This window comes from Toxotes jaculatrix, chromosome 8, assembly GCF_017976425.1.
Source record: "Toxotes jaculatrix isolate fToxJac2 chromosome 8, fToxJac2.pri, whole genome shotgun sequence".
NCBI lineage: Eukaryota > Metazoa > Chordata > Actinopteri > Toxotidae > Toxotes > Toxotes jaculatrix.
The window spans coordinates 267,501-279,540 of record NC_054401.1 but is presented as its reverse complement, the minus strand read 5'-3'; the positions used below and the strand labels follow the sequence as shown (position 1 = coordinate 279,540).

Here is a 12,040-nt window from a genome sequence, read left to right as displayed (position 1 = left end):
ACCTCTCTTAGGCTGCAGGGATTGGTCGGTTGACCCCTGTGCTCCTCCTGGGATTGGCTGTCCATCAGATCTGGAACTGAAGGGGGTGAAGCTGAGGAGCACCTGCAGACAGGTGAGAGCAGACAGATCAGAGTTCAGGATCGAGGAGGGATCGCAGCTCTAACCCCTCAGACGAAGCGTCGTCAGTCGTCACTGTGGGACATTTCACTGGGACGTTTCCTCACAGGAGCTCTTCAGACTCCGTCTGATGCATCTCATGAGACGCACCTATAAGTACAATCCAGTTATTACAGGTGCTACATACACGACTGCAGTGGCATCTGACACTGAAATTTAATTTCCATTTTAAACTACAGTGGCACATAACGGGTCATATTCCCTGGATTCACATCTCTGTTAGCAACTCACTGGTCCTGGTTGAACAACAGTGTGGACTGAGCGCAGCCTCTCGTGTTTCAGTGTCAGGTCTGAGCATGTTCCTGTTCTGTGCTGTCTGAGAAGAGAGTCATGGCATAGTTTGGTTTTGAGTTTCACAGACAGGCTGCTGAAGCAGGCTGATCCACGATCCACAGCTCGACTCTGATTTAAAGAACAGAGGAACCATCAGGCTCCAGGAGACAAAGTAAATGTTCTGCTGTATCTATGAGGAACAACCATAGGAAACCCAGGTGTTCGTACAAGAGACTTTCCTGCTTCATGTCCTGAGGCTGTGTCCCTCTCACCTGTAAAGCTCCACAGAGAGTCCGCACAACAATGTCTTCATTGTGTTTTAGAATCTTAGAGTCAAGGCAACTTTATTCGTACAGCACGTTTCAACAACACGGCCATTTAAAGTGCGTCACATGAGACAGAGGAGGCAGGAACCTGAAACAGAACGAGACAGATCAAACAGTGGACCAGCAGAAAGTGACCCTGCTGTGTGACAGATGAATGAACCATCCCAGATCAAACCAGAGGGACTGGAAGGTCTTAGAGGGTGGAAGGTTTCCTGTTTTGGGCTGCTGATGTTAGTGATTTCCTCCTGGACACACCTCTGAGCCTCAGGTCAGAAGCGAAGCTGTCCACTCCCATCATTCACCACTGTAAAGTGTCAGAGTCACAGCAGCTCTGTTTCCTGTTGCTGTTAATCCTCAGAGGTTTTATTTCCCTCTCAGAGCAGAGCCGTGTCCTGGGCTTTACGTTTGGAATGTAATGTGTTTGGAAACGTAACCTCTGACGGCCATGTTCAGAGATAGTTATACAACATCTGTTAACACATATAATGTCTGTTAACATGTCTGCAGACGTTTTTCTTCTTCTGTCTCGTGGTAAATGTGGGTGGTTCCTGGTCTGAAGGACATGTTTTCAGTGTGTACAGGAACCACTCTGATCTGGATCACATTTGTTTCTGCTGGACTGTCTGACTGATCATCATCTCTCCTACAGATCATTAACCTCCATCTGTCTCCCGCTGCTGCCAGGCTCTGACCTCTGACCCCTGATCAGCTGACCATCCCCGGGACCAGACCACCAGCTGATCAATAACCAGTCACAGTCTGAGGATCATCAATAACCTGCTGAGATCCATAAGCCTTAATCTGAAAGTCAGAGTCTGACAGGTGATTCATTTCTAATCAGTAACTCAGATCTGATCTGAGCACAAACTCAAATTGCTTTTTCATGACTTCATGTTTTATGTGTTTCATGTTTTCACTCTGTAATAAATGATTTCACTCAGACTGCTGCGGATCAATGACTCGTCACTGAGCTGCTGCCACCTGCTGGACTCAGAGGACGTGGGTCAGACAGGAAACGCTCATTGTAAACTCCCCTGATTGGTTATTGATTTACATGAGTGAACGTTTCTGCGATGAACTGATGTGAGATCAGTTTGTGGTCTGAGTGTCTGTCCTCTGTGCAATCGCTTTCATTCTGTTTCATGAACCACTTGCATCTTTCAGCTCATCAGTTCAGAGAATCGAACCTGAAAACCTGTGTGTTAGTGTCGTCTGTGAAGACTTTAAATGTTTGTCCACGTACGTCCACGTCGCTCCTCATCAGTCCTGGTTCTGTAGTTTGACTCCTCTTCACACAGACCTGCAGACCAATCAGGCCTGAGCGTCAGGAGAAGTTAAATATCCCTGAAAACTCCTGGATGACTCCTGGAAACTCCACGATGTTTCCTGTGGCCGTTCATGCTGACGGAGCTTTGGTGTTTTACGTATTTCAGCACAGTAGAAACGTGAATCTTTAAATGTTCATGCTGTGAGAAGCTGAAGTGAGTTTTTTTGGGGAGGAATTCTGTTGTGAACGACACTGAGACGGAAGAATTACGGTCACCAAAACCTGAGTGAACAGCTGCGGACTGATGAATCTGTGGCATCAGCAGCCGCACTGATCCTGTGAAGCAGATCGGTTTGAGTGTGAGGCGTGATCATCTTCAGATCCACAGAGCCGGCACAGGTTTCCGGAGTTTTTCAGGAGCAACCTGACAAAAGCTTCTGAGTATGAGATGTGAGTTTTTTATCTGACTCAGATTTTTCTGAGCAGTAAATTCAGCAGTGATTCAGCTGTTAATATTCAGATTTGCTTTCAGCTGCTGGAGGAAACAGTGACTCAGCAGGTAACAGCTTTTATTCAGCGTTTTTAACAAAAGAAACACAATCTGACGCACAGAGGTCAGTGAAGTACACACAGCCTGAGAGAAAACAAACCAACAAACACTTCACACTCTGGTGAAACCAAACTCTGCTACACAACATCTGTTCCTTTAACTCAGCAGAGACTAAACTAAAGTCAGAGCTTCTCTACCTGCAGTCCCAGCACCGTCCATCGGCTGCTGGTCCAGAGTGATCCAAACCTTTGTCCCCCCCACCCCCCACGTGTCTCAGTCCAACTGCAGCTCTGCCTCTCCAGCCATCGACATGTACTCGTCCAGCTGAGCGTCCAGTCGGCTCTTGGACATGGACATGTAGTCTTCCAGCTGTTTGTCCAATCTGCTCTTGGACAGGGACATGTACTCATCCAGCTGTGCATCCAGCTGCCTCTTGGTTGGTATGTTGGCTTTGCTCGTGTCACGCCCCCACGACGCAGTGGCCCCACCCCTCTGCAGGTTCAGGCTCAGGTGGGGTCCTGCAAGAGAAAACAGGTTTTCACAAAACTCTGAGACCAGAACTCTGCTACTGTTGGTACGGAGGAAACCTGAATCCCACAGGCTTCATCAGGTCTGAGCCGTGTCTGAGCCGTGTGAAAAACCACCTGTGTGCCGCAACTGGGCAAACAAAGAAGTTCAACACACAGGATGAGGCGCCGCCATGTTCCTCAGTAGACTGAGGCTGGTACTGCAGGATCAGGGTCAGTCCAGGTCTAACCACCTGCTCATCTGAGGGGCTCGCAGAGACAGAGAGACAGGGGACCAGCAGAGAGAGAGAGACGGGGGACCAGCAGAGACAGAGAGACAGGGGACCAGCAGAGAGAGAGACAGACAGGCACCGGCCAAGATACTCAAAGCCTCTGTGGTAGTTTGTGCTACAGTACGACACATTGTCATGATCTCACACACACACACACACACACACACCTGACCTGACCTGACCTCTCTCAGTCTGCTCAGTGTCAGGTTGTGCTGATAAACTGACCTGCAGTCAGTTTCTGGATGTTTGTCCTCCTCAGAAAGCGACGCTGACCGAGTCCACTCCACAGGTTACCTCGTCCTGTAGAAGACACGCCCACACAGGTACAGGTGTGATAATGTCAGTGTTTACATGTCCCTACTGGTTGGAGGACATGTTTAATCACAGCCATTGGGTACTAACTTCTGTAAGTGGAGGTAAACCTGACTCTCCATCTGTATTTGTTTGTGAAGCTCCAGAAGCCTCGACGTCTGGGGGCAGAGAGGTGACGGGTCACCTGGCGCCTGTAGAGTTGAGTCCAGATGCTCCTCTTCCTCTTCCTCCTCCTCCTCAGATGCTGATTCACCATCTGAAAGACGGGAACCAAACACACTGAGAAAGTCCAGATCCCACAGGTCCCAGCTGAGAACCTGGTTACTGACACGCCAACCACTCTCTGTCAAGGTCCTGGAACTTAACTTTAATAACTGCCATGTTACACTGTCAGTACTGTAATCACATGATCAACTGTCTGATGACATGTAGTAAACATGACTATCTCTCCCTCCATAAAGCTGCAGTATGAAGAGCACCGGCACAGTGGGATCACAGCTCGCTCAGCTACAGGTGTGACTCAGGTAAATATCCACCGAGACCAGCTCATTGGACTGCAGCTCTGTGACTCACCTGCAGACCCGGCAGCGATGGCGGCTCTTTCTTCACCGGCAGGATGGGGTCAAAGGTCACTGTCCTGGACCGGGTCAACTGATCCACCAGAACCTGAGAGAAGCTGAAACATCAGCAGAGAGAGATGGAGAGGAGAAGCTGAATTTGTACCTGATTCAGCTCTTTGATGAGGTGGATGTGAAAATCACCCCTTCATCAAAAAGACTAAATAAAAACAAAATACTAAATATTTCTCAAAGGTCCACGAGACGTTAGATGATGGGAAATGGAATATCAATTCTGAAGTGATGGACTTATCTAATTCAGATGATGGGGGTGCGGAGCGTGTCTCACCGCTCATGGAGGGAAACTGCTGAGGTACTTCTCAGGAACAGTGAACCTGGTTTTGGTGAATCCATCTGTTTTCTGCTTCCTGGACTCATTCAACTGCAACACACAACACCGCGATGGCTGGTAAAACTCAGCTGAGCCGCATCTCGTTCACCTGCGGACTAATTAACAAAGGTAAACCGGAAACGCGCCACGTCCCGCTAAAACTGTGGGAGCGAACAGGCAGGCAAACATGACCAGAAATCAATTATCAATAAAATGTATAATTTATCAAATAAATTGTAAATCATCAATAAATACGTGAGTTTCCTCTTTGTGCCTAAAACAGCCTGTTGTGTCGGTGGGCAGCAAACATAGCGTAAAAAGTAGATTTTTGCTGCTTCTTGAATCCGAATCTAAGAGAGGAAACTACGACTGAGGTCCATTTAGTGCTTTTCATTTGCCGGTGAGTCCTGACATGATATAACATTACAACGATTTTTAAAGCGGGCTCGCCGCCATTTTCTCTTCCTACAAAAAGAGCCGTTTTGACTTCTGAGCTAGCATTAGCTTAACAATGTCGTTTGTTTCGTGACCGGTGAGTTCCTGTTGTTCTTATTACTTTGTTAAAGTTAGCTACGTGTGTAGCTGCTGGTGAAGCGTGAATGTGATGGGCGGTGAGTCGACCTGGTCACGGTGACGCTCCCTGCCTTCAATGCTAATCGGCTAGCTTTAGCTGTCCGTTAGCTGTCGGCTAGCTTTAGCTGTCGTTAGCTTGAACGTTAGGTTACCTACTGAAACCTGTTAGCTTTACAGTGTTCCCGGCCAACTGCACATAGCTTAGTGGTTTTACAGAAGCTCGGACATGCAAAGTTTAGGTTCCCAAACTAACTGTGACATTACACCAGGGCTGGTTAGTTAGCGTTACTTAATTAAAGCACTTACTCCTAACGTTAGCACGCTAACTTTGCAACCGCTCCGGTAAATTCAGTGTAAAATACCCGGGCTACCTGGCTGCTCACCTGTTGTCGTTTCTCCAGTTTGTTCGGCTCAGACGGTTCAGACTAAAGCTCAGTAAAAACAGCGTAAGAGCTCACAGACTGAAGAAGCTAACAGCAGCTAAGTTTAGTTTTAAATTTGTTCCAGAATCTTCCTTTTGCTCATCACTTAAACTGCAGCGTCCATCAGCCTTTTTATTATTATCATTTATTTATTTGGCATTTTTTATTGATTCATTCTGAGTTTTAACCAGCGCTGGAAGAAGGATTGAGATCCTGCTCACAACAAATACTCCAAAGTACCCCAGTACACATAACCTGCGGTGATCACAGTACAGAGATTATTAGCAACATGTACTTTAAGTGTAATAAATCAAAGCAGGCGTGCAGCAGGTTGGGCCTGGTTGTACTGATACTTTACATTTATAGTATGATTTATGATGAATCCGGTCAGTAGTTGTGATTAATGCAGGTGGATCAGATTTTGGATCTCTTACCCTGTGCTGCTGCCATCATATCATGTGAAGGGTTCATAAATCTATCATTTGTTTTTGTGTGTAACTGTTCGCGCTCTCTTCACCACGAGATGGCGGTAAAGTCTGCCCGGCGACCTGTCAGTCAGCTGGTAACCAGGGGCAACCGCGCGCACACACACACACGCACACACAGGAAAGTTGTGATTGGCTCGCACACTGTAACGCGCACAAACAAACTTTCTGACAGAATGTCAAAATAAACAGTGGGAATGCGTTTCCAGGGACAGCCTTCAAAATAAAAGCCGAACGCACAGCCAGTGCTCTGAGGTTTCTGCTGCTTCATACTTCAGTAATAACAGTGAAATGTGTTGTGCTGAAACGAGCCACTCTGCGTGAGTACTTTTACTTTATGTGCTTTAAATTTGGATGCTGATACTTTTATATTCAAACCACGTTGTGAATGCAGCACTTCAGACAGAGTGCGGCCTGATGTGGTGTTGAGTCATGAAGCTGCTGCTCCAGAGCCGCTGTAACCAGACGCTGAATGAAGCTCTGTCATACCAGGTGAAATAACTACAATCATGATTCATGAACTGCGTTCACTCCCGCCACTCTTATTTTTATAAGTGCAGACATCGGCTCACTTCCTGTTATGTCTAGCAGTCGGGTCGGGCATGACACAGCCCCCCCCCCCCCCCCCCCCCCGGTGCTGAGTCTCAGTGTGCAGACAGTGTGGATCAAACGGAGGACACGCAGACCGACGGCGTCACAGGCAGCGGATCACAGCCGAGCGCAGAGAGCCGAGTCCCGGTGAGTGGAGCTGGCAGAGCCCGCTGGGTTTAATATTTTCGGATGGTTTTATAGATGACAACTGTTGATGTCTGTCTCTATCTGTCTGTCTGTGTCTCTGAGTGTTTACTTGTCTGTCTGCCTGCCAGCCTGTCTGTCTGTCTGTCTGTCTGTCTGTCTGCAAGACAAACTCTCTGACTGATGATCAGCTGCAGTGAGATTTATATAATTAATGAATCAATGAACAGGAAGTGAATCAGTGATTTATTTGATGATGGCTGATTGGTCCTCAGGACTGTCGCTCGGAATAAATCTGGACATTTTACATAGTTTTATTGACAATAATTGAATCTAAAGCAAAATGATGAATCGGTAATGAGAGAGGAAACAGTGTCACTGTGACTGCTGATCAGAGACATGAACATTCACTCAGACTCAGACGTGATGCAGTGGACTTCAAATACAGCTCGAGGGAGAATTTATCAGGATCACTTGGTTTGTTTTTACTGATCTCTGACAGAAGAGTTTCCAGTAAAGTGCTGAATAATGAAGAGCATCAGTCTGTCTGTAGGTGAGTGGATGGTTTTCAGAATTCCTGACAGGAAGGAGACTCTGAGAGCAGAACTGTTCATCCACACACTGATCAATATTTCATCTGATCACACATCAGCTCCTTCTCTCCTCTGCTTTCTGACTGTTCTAGTCATGTGATCATGCTGTTTCCATCTCACCTGGTTGAATCTCACCTGTGGATGAACTGTACCTGAGTTTACCTGCAGGTGTCACTGTTTCTTCTCACATCATATTCAGGACTTTATTCATGTTGCCTGTAATTAACACTCAGCGTCTGTCACATGACCGAGCTCAGAGCAGGTAAACCCAGAGAGAACTGAACCAGGTGAGAACCTGCTTCATGATCCAGGTGATTCAGGACGGACGGTGTTCGTCTCAGTTAAACCAGATAACCAAGAGAAATCCTGGATATGTTGAACCTGCTTTGTAGAACAGGCCTCAGATGATTAGAATCTGCACTTATCAATAAGATGTCTGGTCAGTAAACTCTGTAGTTAGTCATGTCAGGACTAACTAGTACTGCCGTCATGCCGTCTTTTATTCAGGACGTGTTGTTTGTTTATAATGATGTTCAGTTTCCTGTTCACACCAGTACAGATTTTTTTCTATACAGATATTTTCTCCCTGTGTTTTAAAAAAAATTCTCTCCACACGACCTTCGTTTTACAAAATATCTCGCAACACACAAGAACACAGTAACGACCACAAACGCTCAATCATGCCTGGCCAGCAGGTGGCGATATAAATGGCGATTGCTGTGGACCAAGTAACACTGGGCACAGCAGAAGAAGAGGGATTCACATGCCGGTGAAGTGGTGCAGCAGTAAACCTGTAACTGGAGGCCTACAAACCCAACGTACAGAAATCTGTATACATCCACCATCGTTGTTGTTGTTTCAGGCACATGCCCATTACACAAAGCAACCGTGCGAATGAGGCGTGACGCCATCAGCTCTGTTTTACATGTTTCCACAGACACACATAAACCAGTTTTTAAAAATCTGCACTTTAGAGGGTCTTTAAAAAAAATCTGTGTCGCCTACCTCTACAGAGGTCAGAGGTCATGTGAAATAACATTTGAGTTGCTGTTAGCACTTTAAGGCCAACTTACATGCACTCACGTACAACAGGGATTTTCCATATGAGAAACATGTCGGCCAATCAGAAGCCTGAAAAAAAGCTGTTGCCTTAGTTGTGTGTTCTCAGCGTGGTGGAACAGTAACTGCATGCACAAAGAGGATATAACAGCACACGCTCTCTGACGTCCAACAACCCCCAGGTCACCATGTCGGTGCTCGGCCCGGCCACCAGCAGCGCTGACGCCTGCCTCAGCATCGTCCACAGCCTGATGTGCCACCGGCAGGGCGGAGAGAATGAGGGCTTCGCCAAGCGAGCCATCGAGAGCCTGGTGAAGAAACTGAAGGAGAAGAAGGACGAGCTGGACTCACTCATCACCGCCGTCACCACCAACGGCGTCCATCCCAGCAAGTGTGTCACCATCCAGAGGACGCTGGACGGACGGCTGCAGGTAGGAATACTGTGGAAAACCACATGATAGGACATGTTGTAGGTGGTACAAAGACCAGTTGTCTAACGGTATACGAGGACATGTCTGACAGTGATTCCCCTCAGAGGGTGTTTTTCTGTACCTTACCCCAGAGAGCATCATTCAGAGCTGCAGCAGGTCATGAATTTATCAGTCAGTCAAAACTGGAAATTGACTGGAAATGATTCTGATAATCCATTAATCCAAACACTGAGCAGTTCCACTCAAATGTCTGAGCTCTTCTGTTTCCTGTCACAGAGGTGAAGGTTCTGGGTTATGGACTGTTGGTTGGATCAAAACGGCAAATTGAAGATGCTGTGATTTTTCACCCCTCTCTGACAGTTAACAGATTAATTAAAGAATTTAGTAATTAAGAACCTAATCAGAATAAAGTTTTAATATAAATAATCATTAGTTGCAGCTCTGGTTTAATTTTTTTTAAATAGAAAAGGTTCAGTCTTCTGAAGAAAGTTTACAGATGTTCACACCTAAAAATTGTAAGAGTTGAAACATTAGAAACACTGAAAGATTTTAAAACAGGAATCGAAATACAGTGACTGAAAGGTGGAGACGTGGCAGCTGAAGCTGTTTGCACTGAAAGAAGTTGAAGTGTAAAGTCCAAGTTTGGCTGCTGAGTGAAGTTAAAGTATTTGGTGTGAAAGCGTCTGAGGGAAATGTATCAGCACTTCAGCTGAACAAACTGAAAGAAGACGGCTGAAGTGTAAACAGTGAAAACAGTGAAAGCAGTTGAAGTGAACTGAGTGTGAAGGTGGAGGTGGTTTGGGTGTAACAGGAGCTGAGGTTTTTGTTTGTTCAGAAGTGTGTGAGTGGAAGCAGTGAAACGCAGCATGTCCACGCTGTGGACCATCATTTAAACACAGTTCAGCTCAGGTGTTTGAAGAACTGACTCGTCATTTTTATTTTTCAGTTTGGTTTAATCACGCCGACTCATGCTGGCATATTTAAAACAGAAAACATGTAAAAGTGAAAACACTTCACATGGTCCCAGGATAAAGTACATCACCTTTACACTTATTCAGACGGACGCTGTTTAAATCTGCAGGAAAGAAAATCTAAATTAAAATTTTAATAAAAGAGTCGAGAGTCACATGATCATTTCTGATTCTCAGTGAGCTCAGGTTCTCTTTGCCTCCTGTAGCTCAGAGTGTCAGAGCAGACTGGGTGTGTCTCAGACTGTCACACAGTAATTATCAGACCAGAGGATGTAAACATGGATCACACCTCCGTCTGCTCACTGTACCTGGTTTCTGCAGCCCTCAGCTTAGGTTTACATCAAACCAGGAACCAGTGGAACCACCTCAAGAACCCCTGTCACCTTTTAAAGACTCAGCTCTTCTAAGGCCACTAGAATCTTTTCAAAAACCACTACAGTCTCCTGAAACCTGTACAGGAGCCACTGAGTTAAACTCTGAAACTCTTCACCCTCGTAATTCCTCAGGAATCTCGTGGAGGCTCAGTTAAAATGAATCTGTGCCACTTCTCATAGCCCTGAGCACCTTTATCATTTACGCTGCCTGCACGTGGTCCATGCAGACCTTCATGGACATGGGCAGATGATGGATTTACAGCATGTGGACCCTCCTTGGCCTTCGCAGAGACCACTTCCGTCACCGTGGGTCACAAGTTGGCCCCCGAGCTTTACCTTCATTCCACCCAATCATGTGCTCACGGGGCCCCCTGGGGACCAAGAGTCTCCGGTCCTCTTTCACGACAACAGTGTTAGTTTACATACAGGTAATATGTATGACCTGCTGTAATCATCATGCTTCAAGCATCAGAAAGATGTTGAACTGGCACTGAACCATTTCACAGATTCCCTGTTCATGAAGTTTAGAAGAGGAAGCAAAAGCGTGCTGAGTACCAGGAACTAGTGGAGGTGTGCAGGACCAGAGGCTGGAAAACCATCAGCGAGCCAACAGAGGTGGGCTGCAGACCAGCTGGGCAGTACAGGAGTGGCCAAGAAGAGGGCGATTCAATCGGCCGATGAAGCCACAGAGAAGGTTGCTGCTGGGCCTGATCAGTCCCGGCTGGGCCCGCCTGGGTGAGGGTGTCTGATGCTGTGAGACCTGAAACACCTGAGGACTCCAGGTCCCATCACTGATGATGCATCCCAGCACATCCAGAGGACGTGTCTTACACAGAGGAAGAGATGGATCCAGTCTGTGGTTTACATCTGAACTGCTGCGTGTTTTTACAGGAGAGAACAAAGCCTGGGCTTTTACTACACGTACCACAGCAGGGATGATTGTTTGGAGCTTTGTGTTATTGTGCGTCGGGCACGAAGGTCGTGTGGGCAGTTGTTTGAAGGTCCCCCATTAATCACAGTGTAAATAACAGTCTTATCTTCTCTGCTCTAGTTCCTAATATTTGGAAACCTGCTCCTGTTTTCAGACAGTTGCCTGATCTCTGTCCTCTGTATTGGAGAGACGTGATAGGCAGATCAGATCGGTTGTTTCTCACCAGCCTCAGTCACGTGATCAGTTTCCTGCTCTGACAGACAGATTCTATGTTTTTCACTTTCTGTTTTACTTTTCTTATACCTTTGGTTTTTATTTTAATTTAAATAGTGTTTTTGGTTCCTGAGTGTTTTTATTCTCTTTGGGGTTTTATGTACACTCAGGTCTGTCTCTGCAGGATTCCCCGAATAAATAAAGGTTAGAAAAATGAATAAAGCCTGGATCCCATAGACGGACCAGCTGAGCCTGAACCTGCTGCAGAGCTCCGGTCCTACAGGTTCCACGTCCAAACAGAAACCCTGAGGTAACAGTGTCATGTCAGGCAGACTGGGAGTGTGTGTGTGTGTGTGTGTGTGTGTGTGTGTGTGTGTGTGTGTGTGTGTGTGTGTGTGTGTGTGTGTGTGTGTCTGTGTGTGTGTGTGTCTGTGTGTTTCCCTCCGCCTGGGTGAGGAGGAGGAGGAAGGGCAGGCTGGCTTGTTTTGTCTGAGACACAGGAAAGGGGCTGGGCTAAGAGTTAAGCCAGACTGTGTGTGTGTGTGTGTGTGTGTGTGTGTGTGTGTGTGTGTGTGTGTGTGTGTGTGGAATGTGTACACGT

At 46.7% G+C, this 12,040-nt stretch overlaps 1 protein-coding gene and 1 long non-coding RNA gene across 2 annotated transcripts in view; both read left to right on the top strand.

The window, feature by feature from the left end:
* The first annotated feature begins 3,196 nt into the window (after window positions 1–3,196).
* Window positions 3,197–4,884, top strand: LOC121185420. Its single transcript, XR_005894363.1, has 3 exons — window positions 3,197–3,715; window positions 3,845–4,055; window positions 4,166–4,884. It is a non-coding gene; the product is annotated as an uncharacterized LOC121185420 (long non-coding RNA).
* Window positions 4,885–6,790: 1,906 nt separating this feature from the next.
* Window positions 6,791–12,040, top strand: part of LOC121186298 (mothers against decapentaplegic homolog 4-like) — a 14,882-nt gene continuing 9,632 nt past the window's right edge. The window contains exons 1-2 of the mRNA XM_041044987.1: window positions 6,791–6,870; window positions 8,702–8,950. Coding sequence (XP_040900921.1) covers window positions 8,708–8,950 — 243 coding nt within the window. The 5' untranslated portion in view covers window positions 6,791–6,870; window positions 8,702–8,707. The remainder of the gene's footprint in view (window positions 6,871–8,701; window positions 8,951–12,040) is intronic.